Source organism: Mustela putorius, unplaced genomic scaffold, assembly GCF_011764305.1.
Source record: "Mustela putorius furo isolate JIRA1106 unplaced genomic scaffold, ASM1176430v1.1 tig00003863_pilon_pilon_pilon, whole genome shotgun sequence".
NCBI classification, from domain to species: domain Eukaryota; kingdom Metazoa; phylum Chordata; class Mammalia; order Carnivora; family Mustelidae; genus Mustela; species Mustela putorius.
The window spans coordinates 5,105,836-5,120,916 of NW_025422015.1; the positions used below are offsets into that span (position 1 = coordinate 5,105,836).

The 15,081-nt window shown below is 37.4% G+C and overlaps 1 protein-coding gene across 2 annotated transcripts in view; it reads left to right on the top strand.

Moving 5' to 3' along the window:
• Window positions 1–426: 426 nt before the first annotated feature.
• IMPG1 (interphotoreceptor matrix proteoglycan 1) overlaps window positions 427–15,081 on the top strand; it is a 124,855-nt gene continuing 110,200 nt past the window's right edge. For both annotated transcript variants that reach the window (XM_004752793.3, XM_013056279.2), the window contains exon 1: window positions 427–493. In XM_004752793.3, coding sequence (XP_004752850.1) covers window positions 427–493 — 67 coding nt within the window. The remainder of the gene's footprint in view (window positions 494–15,081) is intronic.

Genomic DNA, 15,081 nt, shown 5'->3' on the forward strand with positions numbered 1-15,081 from the left:
TCAGCCTTCTTCTGCATTTGGCAGGACTTCCCCCTGGCTCTATGTGTCACTGTAACAGGTGAATAACTAAGAAAAAAGCATTTCTTCTGCCTGTGGACACTTGTTTATAATGGCATTCAGGGTCCTGGAGCTAGGCTGACAGATGCTTCTCCAGAAGGTTAATGAGATAAAGGTTCCTCCAGCTGGCCCTTAAGCAGAGATTACTCCTGAGGGGAAGATAAGCAGATTATTCCAGAAACAGACACTGCTTCCTGTTCTTCATAAATTAGCACCCTTATAAAGGTAAACCAAGAAGGTTATTCTCACTCAGTTAGCACCAATATTTAATTATTTTTCCTATTTCTGTCATTTTATTTATTTATTTTTTTATGAGATTTGGGACTGTTCTGTGATTGTTACCAGAATTACCAATGCACAAAAGCCAGAATGTATCTGGAAACTAGAAGGGCTATTTTTCTTCTTTGGATTCTTCTCCAAGTTCAAGGAACCAAAGGTAAGTTATTTAAATATTTATTTTTAAATTTTGCTTATCTATAAAATATATTTGCAGAAGTGAGCATTCAAAAAGAAGAAAGTCAACACAGTGCCTCAGAGGGATATAGTAGGCCCTGAATTATATTGCTTAATTGATTGAATGATTGTCAGAAATGATTTTCACTCAATTGAATATTTATTTGCTGTATAATTTTAAGTGCAATTTGTGTTAACAAAATAGAGATAAATAAACCATTTTTGCTTTTATAAGACATTGAATACAAATTCATATTACTAATATCAATTACAATAGTAGATCCATGAAACCATTCCATTTATCTCTTAAAATTGACAAATAAAATTTTCAAATTGAAACTAATATTTTTTTGAAACTAGTGTTTTAAGCTATGATCAGACAAAAAAATGTATTTCTTACTTTTTCACAGTTAAATCATGAGTTGATTTTCCTTAAAAAATAGCTAATGAGCTTTGTCTTCAGAATTCATGATGGTGACAAACTCAAAAGTTATATCCATAAAAGAATGAGGCAGTGAATGTTCTTATGAAAAATCTTCAAATAAATTTAAAATTAAAGCAAGCAACTAAACAGTCATATTGAAGAAAAATAATGTAGGTTTTTAAAACCTGTTGAAGAAAGCATCACTTTCTTTTTGTTTTGTTTTTTTTTTTTTAACAGTAAACCCTGTCATTATAACATATTCAGGCTTTTTAAGACATTTGAAATCAATGTTTGGTTCTTACATAAGGATGACACAGCCTCAGAAAATTAACATTTTAATTGAAGTATTAGATTGAAAATGTCCAGAGTAAATAAAACAAAGATTTGTTGCATTTTAAGAACCAAAATAACTGATCCCATCAGTTATTAACTTTTTAGTGGTTGCATTTAGAGGTTGCATTAATTTTCTAGAAAAGATTATATAAAAATTCCTTTTATGTTTTTCAACATATAAGTGATGGTGGGCGAAACAAAAGTTTACTTACCTTTCCTTTCAATGTCAATTATATATAAATGTTTACATTTATGAAAACATTTTAACTAGAAACAGAGCATGGATTCCCATGTATTTTGAGCTTAATCTGCTGAGCAAGCATACTGTCTATTTTATATACTTGACTAGGTAATTCAGCTTTGGGTTTGTTTTTGTTGTTGTTTAAATAATTGTGTTAAATTATTTAACTGTTTTTGCTATTTTTGTACATTGTATATCAAACATTACAATTACAAATAGCATAATCACTTACAGAAAGTTAAATAAGCTCACCAAAAAGCATAATTTATTATATGCCAATTTCTACAAAACAAAGTAGGATTAACTGTGTAATAAAACATCCTAATATTTTACTCATCAGGGACTTTTTATTCTACAAGAATCTGAGATCTGCAAACTTCTGTTAATCTCCAATTACTGAGGTCTACATTAATTAGAATTTATGTACTAGAGCTAGACTGGTTTTCCGTTTGTGTCTAATTAACCATCGTGAGTATATTTACATAAAAAATGGTTTGGGGAGTGAGAAGAGTTCAATTTAATATAACTAGCTGTTAAGCATAACAACTGAGAGCACAAATTCAAAAGTTTCTTTTTTAAAAATTATAGATTACTTAAAAAATCAAAAAAGGTTTGAAAAAAGCTGCACTTCCACTCAAATACAGTCTACGTAGCACCTTCATATGTTTTCTCAGTCTTCCTTCTATGTACAGTTACTTAATTTTTACATGATTGCAGTTCTACAGCACAATTTTATGTCAGGGTTTTTATACTTCTGTTATATTAGATGAATGTTCTAAATTGCAACCTAGTTTTGACAAGTATCATTTTTTGGCTGTATAATGTTCCTTTCAGTTGATATGTCATGATTTGCTTTACATAATACTGAACAAAAGAGAAAGTTTTTCCTAATTATACTGTTATTATGAATACCATTGCAATTAATATCCTTAGCTATAGCCTCTCTTAGTATTTAAGATTCTTCTCATAAGTTCACTAAAGTAAAATTATTGGGACAAAGAAGCATAAACAGTTTTATGGTATATGATTCATATTTGCCAATTTGCTTCTCAAAAGTTTTCCTATGCCTTAAGGTGACTTTTCCCGATTCAATTCCACAGTGTTTACCAGCTACCCAATACTGCACTAGACACAGAGTATTAAGAAACTTAAAGACATGCCAATACTTTCAAAGTTTTCCTTTAAGCTTTTCAATTCTAAATGTACTTTTTCCATTGATATGTAAAGCGAAACACTTTTGGCTGCAAAACATTTATTAAATAAGACTGTTTACACAACAGGACAGTTTGATAATTTCGAAGAACAGTCACTTACCAAGGCTTCTCTCAGATTCATAGTGGGGATGCTAGTTGCATCTGATATGCACAGTACTGCTTTACACTTTTACCCTTTCATTTCACATAAATAATTTCATCTAATTGCTTATGACATCACAATGTGTGGAGTAAGAGGAGAGAAAAAAGTCTACCCTTGGCAAGTCCTAAAATGGAAATAGTGTTTATCAGAGTATGTGCCTTTTGCATTACAGTTGGTTGTATACTAAATGAAACCTTTAAGTTAAAGTTACCAAGGTATGGTAATTATTTTTATAGCTATGAAGTGTCAGAAAAATTTGCATTTGAAGACACTCTACTTCTTGCTAAGCCTTTACTACTGGGATATGTTCGCATTTCATAAAATTACCCAGGAAGTTTTTTCCCTCACTGTGGCTCCATTAACAGAAAACATGGTTTCATTTTTAGGTCTGAGATGGCTGCCCAATGACAGTCACATTAACTTTGAAGCTCCTAGACTTTGTTCATCTCTGCTATAGTCTCAGGACAGTATAATTCAAAAAGTTCAAGGCGGACTTTCTGTTCAGTTATATCTGAGAAGATGGCCTTATCATCAAAGCTGTGTAAATTGAAGATACTTTGTGTTCAACCTTGCAGACTCTGGCAGCACACCTGAAGCCATTTGTTAGATTAAATACTTACTTTAAAAATAAAAAGCAAATTCTGCCTTGTGGCCCCTCTATACCTTTATCAATGATCACACTAAAGGACGATTACATGTGTGAACTAATTAGGCAGCACTGACAAGACCTGCTGCTTTCTTGGCCATTTATATCAATCATGAGTGGGCAGCCTCCTTAAATATACACTGTGTTTGCATGCTAATCGTCTCTGGAAATTCAGATCCTATATACCTTTGTTTCCACAGTCATGTTCACAGCAGATTTTATGATGTTTTAAAATAATCTATCTAAGGCAACAAAGGTTTGGGTTTTCTTCCCCCCACAATGGTTTCTAGGCTTATATTCTAATTCAGCATATATGTGGTAATGACCACAGTAGAAGTTCTGACATCATTGCTATATTGTGCAGTATCTGCCTCCAGGGTGCCTGAGGTCTCCATCCACACTGCTGCCTCTTACTTCAGGGTGTGAAAGACACTTCTGCAGTCGCGGGAGGGAATCGGTTATACCAATCTTTGGAATACCACAGAGCAGCTTGTTGAAAGGAAGGAAAGTCTCTGACCACCCTGTGAGTTTCAGCCTTCCAAAGTGGACAGTTTTTAGCAACCGTTGGGTCTGAGCTCACTGAGAGTAAGAGACAGTGTCACTGGCATTTCAATGGCACAAATCAGAAGCACCAAGTCTGATGGAACCATTTTAATAAGGAAAGAAGGTGCTGTGGACCAAGGTAACCAGCATGCCAAAGCTTATCCTACAATGAGTCGATATGGTTGACTGGCATAGTCATGGTAATGGGAATTCATATATGGAAATGCCATTGTCAAGTGTGAACTACATGCATCACTATAATTATTTATTGAGAATGTACTCTCATTGCTGCACTCCCCTCTGGCCACAGTGAATGTGGGAAGAATAAGAAGGAGCTACAGAACGTTACAAATGCTTCTAAGCATATGGTTGTATTCAGGAGATAAATATTCTCCCATCAACAGTCATTCTTCAGGAAACAATGTCTTTTTAAAAAGATTTTATTTATTTATTTGAGAGAGAGAGGAACAAGAAAGAGCAGTGGGTGGGGGGGAGGAGGGGTGGAGCAGAGGAAGAAGCAGACTCCCCGCTGAGCAGGGAGCTTGATGCACCCAGTCTGAGGACGCAGGGATCATGATCTGAGCCAAAGGCAGCCCCTTAACCAACTGAGCCACCCAAGTCCCCGGAAACAATGTCTTTCCATGTGCCTTTGTAAAGTCATCTTAATTCATCCCAACTTGGTTTTCTTCATTCAGCCATCTTTAGTCCCCTCACTCACTGCAACAAGCATCTATTTTCATAATTGCTCTCCTAGAAGAAAAATTAAAGGAAACTACACCAAAAGAAATTTTGTGGAGAAAATTCAGGACCTTGAAACTAATGAAAACTTTCCACATCAGAAATACTTTAACTTTATATAGAAATAACATATGTAGGGCTAATTTGTCTGTCTTAAGATTCCTGCTTCATTTATGAAGAAACAAAAGTTACATTTAATTAAGCCCAACTCTGAAACCCAAGGGCACTATTACCAACCATTTTAGTCAGTTCAGACCTGATCAAAACACTTTGTACGTAGCTATCATATTAACAGTCCTTTAGTTTAAATATCCTTTTTTTTTATAAAAGCTCAAGCACATTTTAATTAATCTTCTCAAGATTTCAGTGGCTGGTAGACAATCTGCTCATTTCTGTTCAGGAGCCCAGGGCAGAGAATAATACTATGTAACGCTCCTAAAGTCATTCAGTATGAGAAGATTAGAACCAAAACTGGGATTTGAGCTGTATCCAGTCCTGTCTTATACCTGCTTAGTCTATTAATCAGTCCAATATAATATGATGAGTGAAATTAATATGGATTTTACTATTAATTCATAAGCCAACTTTCCTCTTCTAACACCAGATGATTGCTGGTTCTGTGCCATTTCTGTTGTATGACTGTTTGCATGACTGAACACAGGAGAGATCATAGGCCATATCCTCTACCCTAAAAATGAAGGCATAATTTTAGGAGTTTTGTTACTCATTAAGAAAAAAGTGTGGCATTTTGAACTCCTTAACAAAATAGAGTCATTTATTCATGGTATCCTTTTAAATGCCCACCATTAAAATCTAAGTTTAGCACTAAGTGCCTTATTTATGATTATGTATTTAAAAGCAGAACTTGGCCTAATGGATGTGATGTGACACATTCAGAAAGTCTCTTCTGAAACCAAAGGTACTTCCCCATCAAAACTCTGAAATTTAACCTCCAGATTTACAATATTTTCAAACTCTAGAGATCAACAATTCTGAAATATCCCTTTCTAATAATTTCTCTTTCTTCCTTTTATGGAATCTGAGTTTTAGTCTCATCAAAACATCCCAGTCCCTCAGCTTCTCCCAGTTCCTCCACTTGTGTAGCCCATCTAGGCCTCAGTGTCCTACTCATTAATCCTAGGTGCTGGAGGCCACTCCTCAGCTTTCCTCAACACTCATCTTGACAGTACAATATAAACCTCACTCCTTGATCTTCTGCCCTATTTGCTTGGTTAATCTCACTCTGGGTAAATTTAGCTTTCACTTTGTCCACTCTCATTTCTGAGCTGCCAGATGTTTTAGAGAATCCAAAATAAAGTGCTTACACGAAACAAATTCATGCACCATAACCCTAGTCGGGCCCTCCAAACCAGTCCACAGCTCTACTCATCTCTGAGTCCAATTTCCAAACCTCTCTCTCTCCTCAAGCCAGCAGCCTGATTCTCCCTCATTCACATAATGGCACAGTCAAGAGGAAGGCTTTAAGGCTTTCACAGGACTGCATTCAACACAGAACGCAGTTGTACAGATCAGCTCTGTGACTAGTTAAGTGACCTTAGCAAATTGCTCAATCTCGTACGTATCTCCAGTTTGTGGTTTCATATCTATAAAATCGGAATAATAGTATCAGTGTCTCACCCATATAGTGTGATGAAGATAAGTGAAGTAATGTTTATGAAGCTCTTTGTGAGGCATCTACTATAAAATTGCTCGATAAATGCTGGATACTAGAGGACTGTGATGACTTCCTCCTACATACTGAAAAGACTGAAGTCATCTGATATCTCCTTTTTTCTACTTCAAACTTTCAATCTATATCCAAACTCTTCTCACGTTCTGTTGTTTCAAAGAGAATAAAAATATTTCATATTTTTGCTAATGTTATTTCTATCTACCTATGACTTTAACTCCATTTTCAACCACTTTGCCTGCAGCTTTACTCTGCCAGTCTCCTTTCCATTGGTTTCATTTTCCCAGCCTAAAGAATTTAATGCAACATTTCTCAACATTGGTAAAAACACCGGTGCTGGGGCTCCAGCTTTGAAGATTCCGATTTTAATTTGTCTGGGTGGGACCCAAGCTGAATAATTGTTAAAGCTAGCCAGGCAATTTGTAGCCAGGTTGGAGAAGCATGATTTATTGCCCTTCTGGGAAGATGTGATATACGGTTCATTATATTATGAGCCACCCGGGAGTTTGTTTTAATCTTCCTTTCTTTGGTAAATATTTTATCATAAATATGTTGGTAGTTTGGAGGGAGTGGTCTCATTATTTAATAGGGCTGATAGAGTGGTTTGGGTAATCATTCCCTCCGCTATGTTTCTTTTTTTTTTTTTTAACCGTTCTACAAAATTAGGGCAGGGGCACCTAGGTGGCTCAGTCACTGGGCATCTGCCTTTGGCTCAGATCATGATCCCAGGGTCCTGGGTTCGAGCCCCATCGAGCCGCCCGCATCAGGCTCCCTCCTCCGCGGGAAGCCTGTTCTCCCTCTCCCAGTCCCCCTGCTTGTGTGCCCTTTCTCGCTGTGTTTCTCCTTCTGTCAAATAAATAATTTTTTAAAAAAATTTAGGGCATAGATAGGTTACAGGAATATGTATTTTTTTAAAAGCTACACGGAGCATTCTAATGCACACTGTTAAACATAGATTAAATGCTTCGTGAGGGTAGGGCCCACGTCCATTTGTTCTCAGTCATATCATCAGCACCCACCCCCTTTCTGGCATGATCCACTATGCTTCTGTCCATTGCAGGCTGTCATCATCTATCTCTAGAGTTGGAAATTTTGGGATCATATAAGAACCTCCTCTTTATATCCAAACAGTCACCAGATCCTATCAAATGGTATGCTGATAAATGTTTGGCAACAGTTTCTTCTTCACAGAGTTTGTCAGTGTCCATGCTGTCAACGCTCCTATCAAGGCTGATTTGCATCTACCAACATGACAGCGTCTAACGTGACCGTGCACACTTGGCTTTTAGGTGCCCGGAGCCCCTGTGAGCTTGCCTTGTTCAGCACAACCCCTCATTAACAACTTCCGCACAGTGTTTCTTTAATCCAGCTTTGGCGTCTTCATCCTCATTGGCCAGGGCAATGGATAACTGTTTCCTCTCTCAGGTTCTGACCTTTGACTTCTCTATTTCCTAAACCCATGAAACCTAACTAGTCAAATCAGTGACAAATCTTGTGAATACCTACCTCAGAACTGTCTCCTGTTTCTTGAGCTTGAACTAGCTCATTGTTAACCACATTCACTGCTTGGCGCGGAAACAGTAAAGAACAGAACTTCCAAAGCCCCCTCCATGCCTCCAGAATCAAGTCCAATAATTTCACTTGAGGGTCCTTATGATCTGGCCTCCACCTTCCTTTCCAGCTGAACTCTTAGGGACTGCTTGAGTTCTGCCAGGCTAGATGCATTGCTTCTGTAGATCTCCTTACTTGGGAAATGTACATCAAGAGTATACAAAACATATCTGTGATATTTAGAGAATAATAATAAAATGCTCATATCCCAGATTAAATAATAAACCATTGATCGTATCTTATAAGTTCCCGGTTAGCTCTGCCAGGGTCTCTGCCCCTTTCTTTGCTCTGTGCCAAAGGTAGCCATGGTCATGAATTTTGTGTTAATCACATCATTGCCTGTCATTAGTGTTTCCAGGTATAGGTGTATTTATCTAAATAATACGATTTGGTTTTGTGATTTTAATATAAATAACATCATTCTGTATGTGTTCTCTCCTAAGACAGTTCTCTGGCTCAACAGTATGTTTTTAAGATTCATCCACATTGTTGCATTTAGCAGACCTGAGACAAAAGTTTACTTGTTCCTCTTCCTTCCAGAGTGCTTTTTCAGGGTGGGAGCCTGGAGGGAAATGGAAAAGAATTGATAAGAGATCTCAAAAGTGTGCCTCAGGGCGCCTGGGTGGCTCAGTTGGTTAAGCGACTGCCTTCAGCTCAGGTCATGATCCCAGAGTCCCAGGATCGAGTCCCTCATCGGGCTCCCTGCTTGGCAAGGAGTCCGCTTCTTCCTCTGACCTTCTCCCCTCTCATGCTCTCAGTCTCTCTGTCAAATAAATACATAAAATCTTAAAAAAAAAAAAGTGTGCCCCAAAGAAGATTAACTTCTCTGCAGTTTCCTGAACCCTATTTATGGGCTGTTGGGGGTCCTGGTGCTTCTCATACCTCAGCAGCAACAGAAAACTCTGGGACAGGAGGGAAAAATGCCATGAAACAACTATGAAACAACAGCCAAGAGCTGTAGGCTGTGTCTCCTGCAGTGCTTCAGAACTTATGAAGAGCTAAAAGCTGGTCTGAGAAAGTGGTGAGGCTAAGAGGGTTTGAGATGGTACGGGAGAGGCATCTGAGACACACTATTGCCTTGTAGGGATGCACCACCTACAGCCGTTATTCTGTCCGTGGACTTTGCTGTTTTACACTTCTCTGTGTGTCTGCTGGTGCAAACAGGAGGCAGAGTCTCTCCAGAGTCTAGGACTCTCATTCTCTCTCTCTCTCTCTCTTTTTTTTTTCCTCAAGATTTTATTGATTTATTTGACAGAAAGAGAGTGAGAACAAGCAGGGGGAGCAGCAGGCAGAGGGAGAAGGAAAACCATGGAGCTCAATCCAGGACCACCTGAGCTGAAGGCAGACGCTTAACCTACTGAGGCTCCCAGGTGCCCCTCTCTGTCTCTGTTCTAAGTAGGAGAGTGATTGTGGTGTTGTGAGGTATGCATGCTTTCAATTTTACCAGGTGACACCAAACTGTTTTCCTAAATGTTTGTGCCATTTTCAGTGAGAATTTTGTTCCAAATGCTCAAACACACTTCGTATTGGTACTGCCTGACTGTTTGGGGGGGCGGGGGGAGAAATCATAGTGAAATCGTATCTCATTGTTGTTTTATTTTGTATTTCCTTCCATGGTAATGAGTTTCAGTATCTTTTCATATATTTTTTCCTTTTCTAGAAAATGTTTAAAGAATTTTACGCATTTTTTCTTTGGCATGTATGTCTTTTCTTACTGATTTAGAGCAGTTCTTAAAAGTAAAAATTAGGGGGGTGCCTGGGTGGCTCAGTGGTTAAGCGTCTGCCTTCAGCTCAGGTCATGATCCCAGAGTCCTGGGATCAAGCCCCACATCTCAGGCCCTCTGCATGGTGGGGAGCCTGCTTCCCCTTCTCTCTCTGCCTGCATCTCTGCCTACTTGTGATCTCTGTCAAATAAATAAAATCTTTTAAATAAATAAATAAAAGTGAATATTAGTCCATCTGTAGTTATGTACCCTTCAGAAACCTTTTTCCAGTTTGTAGCCTGTCTTGTTAATTTCTTAATGGTAACCTCTGATGAGCTGACATTCTTTATTTTAACATAGTTGAATATATCATCCTTCAACTTCATCCTTTAACTTCATTTTCTGTCCTACTTAAAACCTTCCCTAGCTTAAAGCCATGAAAATATTCTTCTCTATTGTCTTATGCAAGTTGTAAAGTTTTACTTTTCATACTTAAGCCACTAAAATTGATTGTGCATGTGTGTGGGGGTGTGTGTGTGTACAGGAAGTAGGAAGACATTATCTTTTTTTTAATGTGGGTAATTAATTGTTTTAGCATCATTTACTGAGTAGTTTCTGCTTTCCTCTCTGCTGTGTGATGTCCCTCCTGTCATGAACATAGTTTTTGTCCATTTTATTATCCCTGAGCCAATACCACATTGATTTAATTATCACAAACTTATATTATGATATAACCATGTTTCTCTGGCTTTGTTCACTTTCTACAGGAGTGTCTAAGCTATTCTTGACCCCCCCATTCTTCCATAAGATTCTAAAATTAGCTCACCAAGTTCTACAAAACACTTACTAAACACAGTTGAAATGGTATTGACTCTGTAGATCAATATGGGGAGAATTGATACCTTTGTAATGTTAAGGCTTCCTATCCAAGAGCATGGAATATCTCTCCTTTTATTACTACCTTACAATAAAGTTGCATGATTACTTTATTAAAGGAATTACATATATTGGATTTATCCCTAGCTACTTTATATTAATTGTGATCGTGTTAATGGCATTCTTATTACTTTTTCTATGTAAAAAATGATTGGTTTTAGCTTAGCTTTGCTGAGCAATCTTAATTCTGAAAATTCACTAGTAGTTCTTTGGAGTTAAGAATTTTTTAACATAATTAAAAATTTTTTAATCATGAAGAAAAGAAAATTTGAGTTTTTCTTTATGGGTCTTTGTATCTTTTATTTTTTTATATTTTCTTACTATCCTTGATGCTATCTAGTACATTAAAGACAAATGATGATTGCACATATCCTTACCTTATTATTGATCTTAAAAAGAATTCTTTTGTGCCTTAAACTTGTTTATCATTGCTAGAAATATTTCTAATATGTGGCATTAGTTCTCTGATATAACAGTTTTTTATAAGGATTTTTTTTTTTTAGTTTCCAAATATGTGATTTTTCAGTTGTTTTTTTACAACTGATTTTTAGTTTACTTCTCTGTTGTCCGAGAACATAATGCACCTGCATTATAGTTCAATATATAGCCAATATTTGCATAAATTCTCCCTGTGTTTGAAAAAAAGGATATTTTATATTATAAATATAACATGTTTTATAATACTTAATATTTTAATTTTGTACTGTTCTATACATGTCTATTAGGTCAAATTTAACTATATTTTCAATCATCTATATTCTTACTGAGTTTATATGCTTTTTCTATCAATTGCTGAAGAAAGATCCTTAAAATTCACCTGCTATTATTGTTGATTTCATTAACTTTCGTTATTAGCCTGTCAACTTTTGCTTTAAATATTTTGAAGTTATAATATTAAGTACAAAAAATCTTGACTTGTTACCTCCTTCTGAAGACTTTTTAAAAATTTTTTTTATTTTTCTTAAGATTTTTTAATTTATTAGTTTGACAGATCACAAATATGCAGAGAGGCAGGTGGGGGGGAGCGGTTGGGAGGGAAAGCAGGCTCCCTGCCTAGCAGAGAGCTGGATGCAGGGCTCAATCCCAGGAACTTGGGATCATGACCTGAGCTGAAGACAGAGGCTTTAACCCACTGAGCCACCCAGGTACCCTTTCTGATGACTTTTGAACTTCTATCATTTAAACTATCTTCTTTCTAATACCTTCTGGCAAATAAGAAACTTTGTCCACTGGTGTGCTGAAACTGACTCATACTAACTTGCAGGAGCCAATTGTGCACATCTCTTCACAAGTTAGTATTTGGTAATGTCACACTGGTGGCTTGAAATCAGCCATGAGGGAATACTGACACATGGAAATTAGCAAATGCCACAAATCAAGCCTTCTCATCCACCCCCAAGAGCTGGTTATTAAACATTTACCCGCACAGCTCTGACTTCATTCGATATTGATATAGCTACACCAACTTTCCTTTGGTTGGTGTTTGCAAATTATAACTTTTTCTATCCTTTTAATTTCAACTTCTCTTCCTATTTATATATGTCTCCGAAAACAGCATATAGTGAATTTTTTTTTCAATGCAGTATGACAATCTCTATCTTTTAACAGGAACATTTTGTCCATTTGCATTTAATGTGTCCAAATGTTACATGGAATATACTTAAACTAAAAAAATTATTAGCTGTTCATCTGAAATTCAAGTTTGCCTGGATGTCTTGTATTTTATTTGGTAAGTCAGGTGATTCTATTCCTATCCTGTTCCTAGCCTTAAGCCTCAGAATAGAATGGTACCAGATCATAGTAACAGTTAACAATGTGCCAGGCTGGGGCGCCTGGGTGGCTCAGTGGGTTAAAGCCTCTGCTTTCAGCTCAGGTCATGATCCCAGGATCTTGGGATTGATCCCCACATCGGGCTCTCTGTTCAGCAGGGAGCTTGCTTCCCCCTCTCTCTCTGCCTGCCTCTATGCCTACTTGTGATCTTTTTCTCTGTCAAATAAATAAATAAAGCAATGTGCCAGGCCTTCTGTAAAACTCTTGACATTTTGTCATTTAGTCTTCAAAACAAAACAAAACCATAGCATGCAAGTATTAATCCAAAACTATGGTATTGGAATTATTATCATACCCTTTATAGGTTAGAAATCTGACACATGTAGAGGTGATTGCCCAAGTTTAGCAAGTGTCTCAAAAAGGCAGGACTATCTTACTATAACTTTAGCCCCACAGGTATTCAAAATGAAGTTTACTTTGCTACTCTACATGAATTGTGATGGGTCTTTGTGCATCAAAAAGCTAACAAGCAGAGATTTACAACTATTTCTGTTTAACCTGCCCCAACTCTGTTCTTCTTGAGTAGTTAAAATGTTTTTTGTTTATGGAAATATATGCACCAGTGCTATACATACAATTCTCTCTACTCAGAATTCCCACATACTCCAAGATCAGACTTACATGAAAGCACTAAAAATGATGAATATTGTCTTTCATGGTTTGCAGTATCAGAATCACAAGCAGCAATAAGAATTAGAATATAGAGATGCTGAGATAAATTACAGCTAATTCTAATATGAGTTCTGTAGGCATCATATGTTCCAACTATATAGCACCCATGGAATCACAGGGAGAGAGATACTCCATGGTCCAGCATCCCCGCACAGCTGGAACCAGAAGAAAAGTGGGTATTTGGCACATGTCATTTAATGTGTCCCATAAACAAATCCACATTCTTACTTTCTTTTTTCCTGAATTTTGGAGAATTTTTTTTTCTGTAGGCTCTTGGTAGTTCTCTGTGAATTCCTATCACTTGTCTTCTTAATCCACTACTAAGCAGATCATGAACTCATCATGGACTGTCTCTGGCTTAAGAATTACCTGGTACTGTTCAAGCATAACCATTTGTTTTCCATACCACCGAACATTTGTGTCAAGCTACGCTCAAAAAATGCTCTAAACTATAATGTCCCATACATTTCTGAGGTACAATTGCAACTGGTCAACCACATATCAGATTTACTGGTAATATTCCATTTGGATTCTCTTATCCATAACCTGTGTGTTTATTTAAACTCTGGAAGGATTCTGAAACCTATGGAGATGGTGTCAAAAAAGTATCCATGATGTATTAAAAACTGGGAAGCAGAAGAAAGGAAAAAAATTAATAGGATTTAAGTTAATGTAAGGATGAGAAGATTAAAAGCAACTTAAGGGAATTGGCCCCACTTGTATAGAGAGAAGGAAGCTGCCTACCCAGAATGATTTGAGGGGTACTAAAAATCCAGTTGCTAGAGAAAACACTGCTGGCTTCCTTTTTAGCTCCTCAAAATAAGCCCCAGCTAGGCTGGCGAACAACTTGAACATAACTGTTCTCACCTCAGTTTCACATCCTGTTTACCTGACCTCGGCACTCAACCAGCTCCACTCACCAGTTTTTCAAAATAATATACTTTACAGTTAACTGCAGCTTTTATAGAAATATCCTACTTTTCAAACTTTCAAGACTGGCTTATTTGGGGGAGAAAGGATTTTGCTAATTTTGCTTATGTACTCACATGAAATTCATTTATAATCCTTAACATTTTAAACTTTCCTGCTTAAATTCTCAAGAAAATGTAGCACTCCGTGCAGAGGCAATGTGTTGATCCTGCAGTTTCCCACAATCTGTGTGACCCCATACAATGTACCTTGAGAACACTTGAGAGTCAAGGGCATTCCTGTGGTTCTGGAATCACAGCAGGAACAAGGCCCTGGAACCGGCAGTGGCTGCGCATGGACCTCAGCCATCGCCCATTATGAAGCGATGCCATGTGTTAGATGAAAGCAGCAGTGTGAGATCTTCACACTACCCTATGACAAGTACTTCCATTGGGTTTCTCTCCTCTCCCAGACAGAGAGGCCAGTCATCTTTGATTCTCCTCTCCTTCTCCATATGCCCTCCTCTCTCTCCCCATGAAGGGATGGAGGAATTAGCACACATTTCTGTTCCAAATATAGTTGAGCACATGGCCCTGCTGGACCCCTGCCCCTACACTCCTGACACCACACCTGAAAAACTTATGATTCCACCTATTCAGAGGTTACCCCCTCTGGACACACAAAAGAGACACCCCCTTTCTCTTGCTTACTTCTGTCCTGTTCCTGCCCACTCACCAAGTTGCATGTGCCCTCAACAAGAAATGCAATTCTGTACCTCAACGAATTTCTCAGATGAGGTCAGTACCTCACCTATAAGATGAGGGGATTTTTTGGTTTTTGTTTTTTGTTTTTTCAATGCAATGAGGTAGAGAAGGAGCTCAATACTTAAGGTATAGAAAGAAAGACTAGAAAATAGGAATTCGAGGGGCGCCTGGGTGG